General features: G+C 39.6%; 1 protein-coding gene across 1 annotated transcript in view; it reads right to left on the reverse strand.

The window, feature by feature from the left end:
• Window positions 1-4,238: 4,238 nt before the first annotated feature.
• LOC125234996 (hemicentin-2-like) overlaps window positions 4,239-15,082 on the reverse strand; it is a 678,208-nt gene continuing 667,364 nt past the window's right edge. The window contains exons 7-9 of the mRNA XM_048141445.1: window positions 12,760-12,894; window positions 5,978-6,194; window positions 4,239-4,547 (exon numbers count right to left, since the gene is read on the reverse strand). Coding sequence (XP_047997402.1) covers window positions 4,432-4,547; window positions 5,978-6,194; window positions 12,760-12,894 — 468 coding nt within the window. The 3' untranslated portion in view covers window positions 4,239-4,431. The remainder of the gene's footprint in view (window positions 4,548-5,977; window positions 6,195-12,759; window positions 12,895-15,082) is intronic.

The following is a 15,082-nucleotide window of genomic DNA, read 5'->3' on the forward strand; positions in this document are numbered from 1 at the left end:
TAATTTAAATAACACTGACAAATATTTACAATACTTAACTCTAAATAATTATCGATATAATTATCTACTCTTCATTTCAATAATCCATAATTATTTACATCAAATAAAGTAACAAATTTCATTTATTTCAAACATTACCTATACTTTATTATACAAGTATACTGATAGTATTTATCTAAGTTTTTATCTATTATTACCTAGATCAAGATTTCCCATATACTTTTAAGTCTAAGGTATTTACAGGGGGCATTTTCGACCGGAGGGCAATTTCAAATATTTCCATGTTTTACCCATGTTCCATGTTTTGTTTGTGTGTTTTTTTGTTTGCTTAATTTATTTTCATAGAGTTCCATATGTATTCACTGAACAAGCGTGCCATATGTGACCAGTAAAACATGGATTATCTTTCGTATACCTAGTTGAAATTATCCACCAGTCGTAATTGTCCCCATGTACCTTATAATAAAAATCTTTTACTCGATTTTAACAAGTTGACAATCAATTTAGTTTTAGTGCAAGTACACACTTGTTTACTTATTTTAGATTTGCCATGCTTGTTAAAAATTCATCTACACATCTCATTTATTACTAGATTTTGATTCCTTGGAATGAAGTACTTATACTATTTATTTATAATTAAATTTTACGAAGAAGAGTGACTAACGTCGAGTCACTAAATTAAATATTTTTTTAATTCATATAAATTCCCTGTCTTTTATATGTGGGGGAAAATAATTTTTAATATGTAATTACGCGAGGCAGGTATATAAAAAAAAATGTTTAGGTGTGATATATAATTAAAATATATACGGTTACTGACAAGATAAAAGACTGTCAAGCAAATCTTGTCCCAATAAACGGCGCGAAATCCAAATTTTCTATGAAACTGGCATTTTTTGTGGCGCCATCTATGTGTGGTGTAGTGTATGCGCGTCTTTAGGCGGTCGCATTTTAATGTATGGGGTGGTATTATCATATATTTAATCTATGATTAAATCGATATAAATAAGTGAATCGCATTCTAAAATAATACCTAATAAGTAGGTACAGATTACTGATAGGGATCCTATTTCTGCGTTACCGTAATTGACTTTTTGAATAATATAAATATTAAATACACTGAATTTGGAGACCAATTTATTATTTATATTGAGCGTAACGCCACTGTTTAATATTTTTGAAATATTTGAGCAGTCGTGTTCGTATCTTGTTTTAATCTATTTGCTAAAACAAATTGTTAAGACAAGGCAAATATATAAAATTACTAACTTTCGCCCGCGACTTCGCTCGCGTTAGAAAGACACAATAAGTAGCCTATGTCACTCTCCATCCCTTCAACTATCTCCACTTAAAAAATCACGTCGATTCGTCGCTCCGTTTTGCCGTGAAATACGGACAAACAAACAGACACACACACTTTCCCATTTATAATATTAGTATGGATGTACAGCTCGGCCAAAAAAGAGTACAAATGGAACTATTTTTTTTATCATCAACACTTCATACGAAAGTGATTCAATAGTTGCCACATGCAAATCGGTTTACATAAACGGTGGCGCCCCTATTAATTTCTACTCTTTTGCCAGGCTGTAAAAGTGATATAGGTATAGATAGATAGGTTTTAAATAAATCAAACAAAAGCCCTATAATGTATATTGTAAAAAAAAAACATAGCAACTGTTAAATTGGGCATTGAAAAAGTAATTAGGTACATACCCGTATTGACTTTACTCGAATCTTAGTTATAATTTTATTATTTTCACCAGACCAACTGGTAAAGATCAATTTTGCTATTCGAAAACAGATAGCAAAATTGCATTTTATCCACAAGAGTGCAAAGTAATTACATATAAATTTTAACTTGATGCCTTGTAAAATTGCTGGCTGGTAGAATTTACCTACAAATAATTATTTTGAATCATTGAATATATTGCTGGATTTGATTTAGTTTGATAATTTATAGTCCGTATTTTGTTCGTGTTGGTGTGGTGAAAAATTTTGGTGTTTCACTCGGTGGCAAAGTTTGTTTAACCTTGGTGCCTCGAAACCCTAACAACGCTCAAGATTCCACTTTTTGAACCACTCGCTACGCTCGCAGTTCAATATTGGAATCTTTCGCTTACTCGGGTTTCAATATTGGCACGTGTGGTTAAACAACAACTTTGCCCCCTTGTAAAACAAATAACTATTGTTACTAATTAGGATAATTTGTTTAATTTATTTATAAAGTAACTATACTAAACAATTTAGTTAGCCAAATAATTTTAAATTAATTCCAATATTTCAATTTTTTAATTGATATTTCCTTTATTGCATATAGTCTTACCTACATATAACATAATATAAACGAACATTATTTTACGTACAGTAATATTTTAGGTTACATATTTATATTCCGATATTTATTATGGACTACACTAGTAATTACAATTCGTCTATTTAGGTTTAATAAGGAATTTATTTGTTTGTGCATCTAATCCTTGATTTTATCTTTATTATATTACGATATTTGGTGACTTGCTGACAAAAGGGAAAGAAGACACCATTGCGAAACGTCGCAATCGGATGCAAGCTTCCCTTGTCAGCTTTGTGGCAGAATATGTCGCTCTCGCATAGGTCTCTTTAGTCATCAAAACCGATGTCTCTCGGACATTGCACCATAAATCGTCTGAAATAGACGCTAAAGCCAGTAGTAGTTATTACAATATTTATATCGTCACTATGAAAAAATCTAGTATCTCACAACTGCTACTCATCACACAAATAAATGCCCTTGCCGAACCCGGGACCGCGGCGTAGTAGGCAGGGTCACTATCGACTGAGCCAGACCGGTCGTCAAAAACTATTAGAAAGCAAAAAATCTGCCAGCGGGCGTGTCGCGGTTTATGTTAGCTCATTGAGCATACAGATATAGTGCGAAAAGATTTGCCTTCGTATTGGTACCTACGGGGTCCATTTTTTTCAAAGTTGTCCACCCCACTTTTTTTTGGATTTGGAAATTTTTATGTGTTTTCCACTCAGAATCGCGACCTCTTTCAATCCTAATAGGAGAAAAAAAGTGTCCCAAGGTTTTTTTCCCATTTCGTTACCATTTTTCATACATTTTGTATGGCGGTAACGGAATGGAAGGTTCGAAAAAATGTATGGAAATCTTGGGACATTTTTTTGCTCCTATCAGGATCGAAAGAGCTCTCGATTCTGAGTATGAATCGCGTAAAAAATACCCATGTTACAAAAAACGTGGGGTTGAAAAAAATGGCCCACGGAAACGAACGTGTCGTATACATACATACTATTTCAGTCAGCCGGTACAAGATGTACTGACATTGACTGAACTAGCATGCCAAATACGAACGTTTCCGGAAAAATACGAAGGAACTTTTCGCACTACGATTACATCAGTACCAAGCTTCACTGGCCGTCTGTATTTTGCAATGACAACGTATGGAAATTATGGAGTATCTGATTTTTATATATTATGTAGGCATTTATATGGAAATATGAGCGGCAAGCCACACTCAGGCGACGCACGCACGTCGTAAGATGCGGAACGGATGCCGCGCTGCCCGTGTAATTTAAAAAAACGTCTCTCGAGTACATTTTGTATAGAAAAGACGTAAGACGCGGGCGGCGCGGTGCTGGCGTCCATTCCGCGTCTTACGACGTGCGTCGCCTGTGTGTAGATAGTCCCTGACATTATAATGACATTCCATATTGTTAATGAGTAGTATTTAGTTATCTATGGCAGTGACGTTTAAGTTTTGTTCCGTTTCTTAAGTAAATTACTTGAGTCAGGATTACATGCACCAACATGTTACGAGATAAATAATTCGCTACCTGGTAGAAAAGTTGTTCGGAAGAAATGGAACGAGCCTTAATTCGGTAAACTATTTGGTTGCAGTTGTGGAGTAACATTGATTAGGATTAGGTTGGTTTAAACTTTCACGATTATTACACATAATAACTTTTAAATCGGGATTTAACCGCGTACTAAGAATATTTACATTTTAAACTGACCTCCAGCGTTTCAGGGACGGCGTTGTCAGTCTTCTCCGAGACCACGGGGACAACGCCGTCCCTGAAACTTTGGAGTATGAATACCATGTCGGTGGCAAACAAGCATACGGTCCGCCTGATGGAAAGCGGTCACAGTAACCTATGCATCAACTCAAGCGGCTGATGTGAATGCGCGATGCCGACCCATTAGAAACTTGTGTGACAGTCCTTTTTGCTGTGTACTTATTTCAAAGGAGGGTGAGGATTAAGTCCCGATTTTAGTCCCGAGTTAGGAGTATCTGTAAGAGTCGAGCTGAACAGTGGAATGGTTTGCATCTGTCAAGAATTTTGTCTAACTAAACCTATGACGTTTCTAACCTAACCTTACTCCATAACGTTTCTAACCTAAATAACACTGTCTCCCTACTCGCTCCGTCATCGCAGGCCGCACTGCAGCAGTACAGAAGCCAGCAGCAGCAGACACGTCACGCTTGACGTGATGCCTGTGATGGCGCTCTCGTTCCGCCGGAGGATCGCCGCCATTTTGTTGCCTGGAAAATTAAAGAGTGGCTTTAAAGAACGCAGCTGTTGAATTATTGATGGGAAAAGTTTGTGATTTTGTGATTCTATTGTTTTATGGATGTTTTGGAGTAAATATCTAGGCTTACTTAAGATCCAGCGATATCTTCAAATTCTTAGGGCTTACTAAAGTATGGTTGAAAGCGCGTACGTTTTGACTTTCAGTAGGCTCGGAGGAACCACTAAGACAATCATGATGAGGGCCCATCAGAACGTTTGTTAAATAGTTCGACACAATTTAAAATAATGGGCTCACGTGGAGTATACAGAGCCCTATATTCCGAGTATAGAGCGACCTAAAGCACACCTCGGACACTGGCGATCAAATATATGAAAGAGGCGCGTTCCTAGCACACAGTCTAAGCTCGTGTAGGTGTTCGTGTAGGTGTGTGGTTGTGTGTGTAGGCGTTCGCGTACTATGCTTGTATGAGTGAAATATGACAGATCGACTGTTCGCCTTTTTGACAGGCCGTAACTGTGAGGTAACCGAGAGGGGGTGGGCGACACTGTCAGCGGGGAGCGGGAGTGGCCATACTGTACGATAGTACTCTTTGTTATACTGTGCGGTCAAAGTATTCGACGTAGAAATCATGCAAAGGCCTACGCTGCCGCATCAACTAATAGTCGTAGCAACACGGGAATACTTACTGCCCTCCGACACAAACACGTGTATACTAGCGGGCTCAGATTGCTCGCACTGTACGTGTAATTCCCGGAATCCTTGAGCGTGGCGTCGCGCACACTCTTCCACTCTACCGCACACCGCACCAGGTAAGACCCCTGACACAGGTTACTTACTGCCTTCCGACACAAACACTACTAGCCGGCTCAGTCTCTGCCCCACTACAGCACCAGGTAAGGCCCTTGACACAGGCACAGTATAAAACCAGGCCCCGTAGCCGAATGGCATTTCTCCGACGCCAAACGAAAGCGATACGCCGCTGGCTCTGTCGCGCCAATACGCAAGCGCGATAGAGATAGATATCTACTAGCGCTTCGTTTCGTGAGCGTTTCGTGAGCGATTGTGCCATTCGGCTAGCCACCCTGTAATGATTCCTCTAACAAATTTTGTGCCGCGCGGTTTGTCCTTGAGTAGCGCTCTGCGCGAGCGAGATGCAGAGAGTACATGTGGAAACGGACGATCATGGCAGGCAAGTGAGGCAAGTATGGTCGCGCGATAAATGATAAAATATCTGGCCGTCCCTATCACACTTACTAATACTGCGATAGGGACGGCCTGATATTTTATCGTCTATCGCGCGACCATGCTACCCGTGCTGGTCGCGTCAGTACCTACGCGCCGCGCTTCGTGGCGCTGCCAAGGTCGCGCGCGGCGCGTGCGAGAGAGCCAAATACCGATCACGGGAGATCTACTGAGTCGTCCTTATACTAGGATACTTACTGCCCTCCGACACGAAAACGTGTATACTAGCGGGCTCAGTATTGCTCGCGCTGCACGTGTAATTCCCGGAATCCTTGAGCGTCGCGTCGCGCACAGTCAGCCGGCTCTGCGTGCGTGCACCTGGCTCCGTTTCCACTGTGATGCCGCCGCGGGTCGCGTCGTAGTTGATCATGCGGTCGTTGTGGTACCAGAACACGTATTGAGGGGGTGTTGGACTCTGGAAGTAGATAAATTGTTGTTAAGTGAAACTGTTTTAACAAAAAGGCACTGTTGAAGTACAGTTTCAAAAGGATTGATTTTTAATTTTAACCCCCGACGCACCGACGCAAAAACGACGGGGTGTTATAAGTTTGACGTGTCTGTCTGTCTGTTTGTCTGTCTGTCTGTGTGCGTATCTGTCTGTGCCATCGTAGCTCCCGAACGGATGAACCGATTTATATTTAGTTTTTTTGTCTGAAAGCTGAGTTACTCGGGAGTGTTCTTAGACATGTTTCATGAAAAACGTACTCGTAACTATGTCGCGGTCGGTTTTTTTTTCAAAATTTTAATTTTGTGGTTAGGTTAATCCAAACAGAGACTTATCGCTACTTTTTTTTCTAAAGTACTTATACGAGTATGTCCCTACAAAACTTATCGGTGTGTATAGTTTTTGTCAATACGCAAGTAACAACTCCACTCCGTTGTTTTATCACAGAATTCTTGTGTGGTCATAGTATTCCTATGACCACCTGCTTTGTCCAACATAAGATCAATTCGATGGTACATTAACTATCAATAGGATAACACGCCATTACTTACATTGTCACCCATATTACGTTAGTGAATTTGATATTAATCGAATAAATTATCTATAGGTTGGTCCAGAGTCCAGACAAAGCCCGGTCTAAAAAGAGCTTCATCTTTAATTGGAAGTGTGTCTAACTTATCACAATAATCGAACAAGAATTGCATGTTGGGTCTATTCAATTAAAACTTGTAGAGAGGCGGTAGATTTTTCACGAATAATAGCCTAACGGAGCTGCGAACCACTCCTAATTAAGCGACATACTCGAACGTGTCGCGAATGGCGTGTCCGCGGCGTATTGCCGTGCGTGCCAATAAAACAGGCCTTTACGGCGGTCGTAAAATTCCGACACTAAAGCCTACGCTCACAGACATACCTATATTTCAATAGATTCTTTCAATAGAAATAATTATATGTCTGTGAGCGTAGACTTTAGTGTTGTACCTACACTACTTATTTTCAACTACGGTGAGGGTCGGCAGTTTAATGATTTGAGATGTCTTAAGTATGTTACGTCATCTATAATGTACCTTAGCAATGCAAAGGAAATTAAGGAAACGTAGGTATCAGTCATGAAAAAAAAGTCAGTAAAATTTTGAAAAACCCCCGACCGCGACGTAGTAGACCGATTTTCATGAAACATAATGGCTAAGAACACTCCTGATTAACTCAGCTTTCAGACAAAAAAAAAACTAAATCTAAATCGGTTCCTCCGTTCGGGACCTACGATGCCACAGACAGACACACACGTAGTTTTTGCGTCGGGGGTTAAAAAACATGGTAGAGGTACAGATGGGACCGAGATTGGGGTCGTAACGACCGGAGGAAATGGCGGAAGGTCGTTATTGTTATTTGCGGAATTTGACCTGGTAATGTTTGAATGGAAATGTTTCGTTTTATTGATTGGAATCAGGGGTTCCCAATGCATTAGCATTTTACTGGTACAATATGTTAATCTTATACTTTTAAACGAGCAATTCTTGTATATTTATTTATTTATTTATTTATTTATTTATTTATTTATATATACCGACGATCTCGGAAACCGCTCTAACGATTTCGCTGAAATTTGTTGTGGGGGTTTTCGGGGGTAAAAAATCGATCTAGCGTAGCCTAAGATCCCGGAAAACGTGAATTTTCGAGTTTTCATGAGTTTTTCTTTCGCGTTTGTAAACGTAAAATATGGTCGTTAATTTCGCCGCGCGCGCATCGATTCCGCTTAGCTCAGTCGTACGAGGTCGGTCTAATGTACGCAGATAGATCGTAAGTGTCAGGGTTTCGAATCCCGGCCAGAAATTAAGTTTTTTTTTTTTTTTTTTTTTTTTTTTTTTTTTTTGTTTTTGTATTTATAAGAGGTTTTTTTTTTTATCTAAAGACGTGATATATTAAAATAGAACCGAGCGAAGCTCGGTCGCCCAGATATTAGAACCTTATTTCTACAGGGTACTAAACCAACGTCACAATCGCTTAAGCTTCGTAAGCGTAGCTCTCCCTATCGCTCTTCCGTAGTGGTGCGAGAGAGACAGACTGCGTTACGATCGTTACGTAGCGTCAACGATTGTCACTTCGGCTTGACCGACAGGTACTTAGAACATGAGGACTGATTTTATTTTAGGACTACCAATTGAAATAAAAGTATTTAAAAGGCATTTGTATAAATCATCCCTTATAAAAACCACTGTACACTTATCCTCCTGGGGTTCAATGTCCTAATACTAGGACAAAATACCTACGATGAAATTTGAATATACGTAAAATAGAATTGAGTTGCTTTTGTTTTGATTCGTTCGATTTACAAACAAAAGAAATTCAGCCCTGTTTTCTAATACCGTGGATTCAAATTTGATTGGCAAATTTTTTGTATGGTGGGTCGCTAAAGGTTTAATTACTCATAATAAATTTTTATTTTTGTATTTTTGTATTTGTAACTGTAGTAGTAGTTTTCCATTTGTACTGACGATGATATCCGTAAATCGTTTCGTAGATTCCTAAAGTTATTTACTATTTGCAAAACATGTTAGTTACAATTTTGTTATACACCTTACACACCGAGTGTTAACACTGCCTTTAACACCCGCGTTGTATTTCCACCCACCCACTCAAGCATTAAGTTAACACCAATAATTTAGTGTTTATCGTAAATTGCTAACTCAGCACGTCAGTTTTTTAAGTGCTCGTTCAAACAATAATTTCATAGTTGTGTTCGTTAGCAGATTTATATCGCAATAAAAATAAATATTTAAATTTTGAATTGGTGTCTTATTTACACATTTCACACAACTGGCCCCGTAGCCGAATGGCATTTCTGCGACGCGAAACGAAATCGAAACGCCGTAGAAAGGTAGTCTGGCTCTCTCGCACCAATACGCAAGAGCGATAGAGATAGATAGCTACGAAAGACATATTATAGTGAGCGTTTGTGCATTCGGCTACGCACACTGGTGTCTGGTATTCAGGGTTAAATAAATAAAATATCTGTGAACACCTTAGGGCCACTAGCACCACCCGCTTTTCAGGGTTAGTGGGCTGTCAACTGCCAAATTCCATATAAAATGGTGGGTTAACCTCGGGTTAACCCTCCATTTTCGGTGGTGCAAGTGACCCTTACACAGATGAATCTAGCCCCAAACTCACTCGGATGCGCCTACACGTACCTATACATACTTAGGTGTATAATGCGCATAGATAGGTATATACATAATTTATGTATACATAACAACATCAATGACTTAAAGAACGAATGAAATATAAAATATTGATAACTACAAAAACAAGCACGTAGTCTATAACGTTAAATTAACAAGAATGGCAGTAGTCGATTGATTGTTAAAAGATGAAAATCGCTTATTCTCGCTAAGGCCGTTTCTTCGGAATCCTTCTTTAGTAGAGGATCCCTGCTCCGTCCTCACATTCGAAGGCCCTGATAAGTCTCCGGGTGCCTCTCACTCTTATTGAAACTGCTCGAATAAGGGAAATTTGGACTTTTACCTTCAAACAATGACTCAGGAACTGTATTTATCTATGTTCATCAGTATTATAAATATATGCCCTTACTGAGATCAGAATCCAGGACCGTCGGCTCAGCAGGCAGGATCCTACCGACTACGCCAGTGGATTATTTCACTACAGGTAACACTGACACTTTGAGGTGTAGGTACAGACACACATACGTACTTAGACCACCCACGAAGAATAGCTATGTAGGTTGCATCAGCTAACCTTGGCCTACATTGTACATTTCCAATAACCTTGTAATGCACCTGCATCTGTAATCCGATATGCCTGTAACTTGATATTATATTCATTTAATTATAATTATATTTTCTATATCAAGGTCAATCTTACACGTGACTGCACATGAATAAAGAACTTACACAGTATATAAGGGAAACCGTTTACTTTAATAAAGGATTCTATACTGGACAGTCACGGATTTCATTACTCTCCCGTAACGCCTCCAACGCCGTACACTTCATGGCGATCCTGCCAGTGGGGCTGTTCAAGCAGTAGCCGCCTGCTCGATGCAGCCCAAGTGTCGCTGCACCGCACACTTCAACTTAACACTGACAATTCTGTGCATATTTCTGGTTTGATAAGTAACATTGTTAATCAGCGTCAATGTTTCCTTGTTAAACAGGCAATGAACGACGAAGTGTCACTGCCAGGGGACAATTATTGTCACTATTGTGAAACAGAGTTGTGCCTGCTCGTTCACTGAAAATATCGCTCACAACTAGTACGATCTCCGCAGTGTACTAGTTCGTTCTTTTAGGACATTTAGTACAGTAGTACACTGAGAGAGCGAGAGACAAATTGTGCATATGGCGTACAGTAACGCTCGATCGTACTAGCCGAGAGCTGATCGGCCGTTTTCGCGCGCTCTCGGTCCGAGTCAGTCGGTTATATTTCGGTTGCGGTCGGATCACACGGATCGCTTTGCTGTCATTGTCACTTCTCGGCTCTTCGTTCCTTTCGCTGCCATTCTGTTGCGCGTGTGTGAGTGTACTAAATGTACTAGAGAGCAGAATCATTTGGGAATAGTTCGGTCTAGTACAGTACAGGGAATCGTGTCTTTTGTACTATAAGTACATGTACTACAAGCCTATTGTGAAATAGGTCACAGAACGGTTCGAATTGGTCCCCAAGTAAAAGTTGCTACCTCCATTATTCATCAAAGGGTTGAAAACACAGTAAATGTCCAATCTAGTTCGTACGAGTAAGCGACGGAGTCTGACCGAGTGTTAAACTGAACTGGGTCAAATTTACTTTCAGCTCGCCACTGCATTTATCCCGCGACGTCAGTAAAATTAGAGCCATGATGCCTTTGTGTTTGCAAATATTTTACGTTCAACTGTTTATCGTAGATTTTGAGTACTCTATGGTGCTTCTACACTGGCTGTTGTAAATGTTAACACGGTGTGACAGAGTCAGCGCGATGGCATTGACATTACGCTATCCCTACAGGGTGTGAACCCTTTTGTATAACGTTTACATATAACAGCCGTGGGAGCACCATTATATTAATTCTTTAGTCATAATTACCACAATATTTAACATTTTTAACAAATCTACGATAGTTTTTAGAAATCTCATAAGAAATTAAAGTTACACGTTTTGAAGTGGCCCTCGCTTTTTATTTATGCGATATGAGGAAAACGAGCAGACAGGTCGCCTGATGGTAAGCGATCACTACCGCCCATGGACACCCGAAACACCAGAAGTCTTGGAGGTGCGTTTCCGGCCTTTAAGATGTATTGCTCTTTTCTTGAATGTTTGAAGGTCGTACCGGTCCGGAAATACCACAGGCGGCAGTTCATTCCCCACAGTTTAGTTGTGCTTGCTTGGCATTGGCGCTACTATAAAATATCTAGGTATTAACCTAATAATCGTGTCGTTTACACTTAATACGAAATCATCAACGAAATAGTTCAAATTGTTGCCAACGTTATTGAATTAATTTCATTTGAGTCGCGGATGAGCGCATATAAACGCTTTATAACTAAAGCCGAGTATTATCTGTTATTTTATTTGCTTGCATCCGTTTGATGGCGCGTGAGCTCGCTATGTAAATATTTGTGCATTCGAATCAATCATAAGTTGTGGAGCTATAAATGCTTGGTTTATGAACTTAACGTGCAATCTAGCTCTCGTCGTGATAGTTACCTCTACCACATGGGACAGTTTTTTTTAATTTCCACCCCACTTTTTTTGTAGCATGGGTATTTTTACGCGATTCATACTCAGAATCGCGAGCTCTTTCGATCCTGATAGGAGAAAAAAAATGTCCCAAGATTTCCATACATTTTTTAAACCTTCCATTCCGTTACCGCCATACAAAATGTATGAAAAAACGGAAACGGAATGGGAAAAAAACCTTGGGACACTTTTTTTCTCCTATTAGTGTGGGAAGTAGGCAAAGGCATAGTGTGGCCACGCTACTCATGCCGTTTCTCATGCTCATGCTCCACGGCTCCCTATTTTGTCGGTTTCTTGGCGCGAGTCAAAGGCCGGCAACAACCTAGTAGTGCTATAATCACGCGAGTAGGGCAGTGTGTGGCTGGAGAGGGCAACATCGCGGCAGCGCGAGTGGCATAGTATGGCAGAGGTATATAATCTCCATAAATATGAGAGCTAAACTAGATAAACCTTGATAGAAATTGCCAATCATAATTATGTTATAATTAGAACGTATGGAGATTGTCACGAGACTTTTCGTAGCATTTCTTATCCCTAGGCAGGCATTTCTTATCCCTAGGCAGGAATTTCTTATCCCTAGGCAGGTATATCTTATAATAGGCGAGCGGCGCCGGCAGTGCACGGAGTCTAACCGCCGCGAGAAATTGGGTGAGGACGGGTCTCCTATAAATGTTCCCAAACATTTCGCAACAGTCGCGATATAATAACGAGAGTACAACCGTATATTGATTAAATTATTTTTTTACGTTCTTGAGACTTTATCTGATTATACGTAGTTACATATGTCTATGACGTTACCAACCTTCTCAACGATGCATATAAGATGTATGACGCTGCCCATATCCACATGGTGCTCCCCTGAGCCAAGTATGAAGGCTTCGGGCACCACGATTTGGAGACGCACGTAATGAGACACGATACCAGTTCGTGTTGACACCTGGAACAAATACATTAAAACATTTAGTTTTCTAGTTTCAATCTTAATGCTTTATATGTGTACAAGGTTTGTACAATTTTTCTCTTAATATATTGCGCGATTTCTAGTTTCTACTAGGTACTACGAGCTGTATCTAATGGAAATCGTAAAAGTAAAAAACTATTAAAACTAATTAGTTTCTTGAGTCATTATTAATTTGTAATCACATTAAACTCGGAAAATCTATTGAATCGCAAACTATTAAAACTAATTAGTTTCTTGAGTCATTATTAATTTGTAATCACATTAAACTCGCAAAATCTATTGAATCGCAAACTATTAAAACTAATTAGTTTCTTGAGTCATTATTAATTTGTAATCACATTAAACTCGCAAAATCTATTGAATCGCAAACTATTAAAACTAATTAGTTTCTTGAGTCATTATTAATTTGTAACCACATTAAGGTGGTTTTCCACCGGGAGAGCGTGAATGGGCAGAGCGGAGAGGGAATTGAAATTTGTATAGCGAATTTTAAATTCTCGCCCAGCGCATCTTTGGTGGAAATAGTAAAGATTGACTTGGATGTGCGGGACTTTAATTGAGATATTTGTTAGTGTAAAAGTGAACTGTATTGCTTCCGACTTAAAGTATAAATTAACTCTGATGTTAGTTTCCCACCGGCAGAGCGAGACGAAAAGTGGCTTAGCCTGGAGAGGAGTGGATTGACGTGGATGTGCGGGACGTGAATTGAAATATTAGTTAGTGTAAAAATTAACCGTATTGCTTTCTATTTAGAGTATAAATTAACTCGAAGGTGGTATTCTACCGGCAGAGCGCGACGAGACATGGCGAGGCGCGGATTGAAGAGGATGTGCGAGACTTGAATTGAGATATTTATTAGTGTAAAAATGTACCGTATTGCTTTCGACACAGAGTATCGTATGAAACCTACAATCTGCGGCAGGCACGCGCAGGCACGCGCGGGCTCGTGCAGGCCCGCGATGGCTATTAATGGCAAATTTTTAGTGGAAAAGGGTCCGGGCGATTTCAATTCCGTCCCCGCTCTGCCCATTCACGCCCTGCCGGTGGAAAACCACCTAACTCGCAAAATCTTTTTATGTTTTCTGCAATTTTTGTACCAAAAAATGCAGCATCGTACTTTTTCACAAGAATCGGTAGAAAATTGTTAGAGGAGAACAATATTTCGTCATACAAAAACAAATGAACGCTGCGATCAATAAAAAAACACTATCGGTTCATCGCATACAATCTAATATTCTGAATTAAAAGATTTGGTTACCCCTGGTGCGCCGGGTGAGGGACAGTCCCAATCCCAATGTCATCCTGAGAATGATAGCGGACAAGCCTGATTGTCCGCTACTACACTGTGCGGGACTGCATTCCCCTTTGACCACCATACAGTGGTAGCTCTTTAGGTTAAGTTTTATACAGGGTGTAAACCTAATACGGGCGAACCTCTTAACGGTGGTGAGTATAGGACGTATAAAATGTAATTAGATAACTTTTACTTAAAATTGAAATATTTTTTTATCCATACAAATTAATTCGGCCCGCAACGTAATGCAAACACACTCCCGTTAAACGCTCGTTGACAGTTGTCATTGATTGTCATCGCAACCACGTTTACAGTACATTGCTGCTGAGATTTTTTTCAAAAATTCATTATGGGGTGAAAATTAAGAGTAAATCAAAAACACCTCTTAATTAATGATAACAATATTGAATTATACGCCTGGTTTCATTTATCGCCCTTATTACGTTTACGCGCTGTATAAATATTTAGATTTAGGCTCCTACTAACCCTTAGTTAATTGTCATTTTCAGCCATGTATGTACTAACAAAATATGTGCCTCTGTTACACGAAATAAATGAATAATAATAGCAACCCAGTACCAAGTTTACGAGTATTTAGAACAGTGACTTGAAATATAACACAAACACGGAAGACGGAGCGTGGCTGTCGCCTCCGGGCCGCAGTCCCCGAGGCGACGGTCCTAAATATAATAACACAAGTTTTCTAATTTCTGTCCTAATGCTATACACGAGTTTCAGTATTACAATGTGATTTTTTTCTCTAGATATATTACAAAATTTCTACTAATATGTACCTAGTACCTCTATGAGCTATAGAATTCGCGTTATGATTCGGAAACGTATAAAATTGAAAAACACTCACTTCCTTAA

The sequence above is a fragment of the Leguminivora glycinivorella genome, chromosome 16 (genome assembly GCF_023078275.1).
Source record: "Leguminivora glycinivorella isolate SPB_JAAS2020 chromosome 16, LegGlyc_1.1, whole genome shotgun sequence".
Lineage (NCBI taxonomy): Eukaryota > Metazoa > Arthropoda > Insecta > Lepidoptera > Tortricidae > Leguminivora > Leguminivora glycinivorella.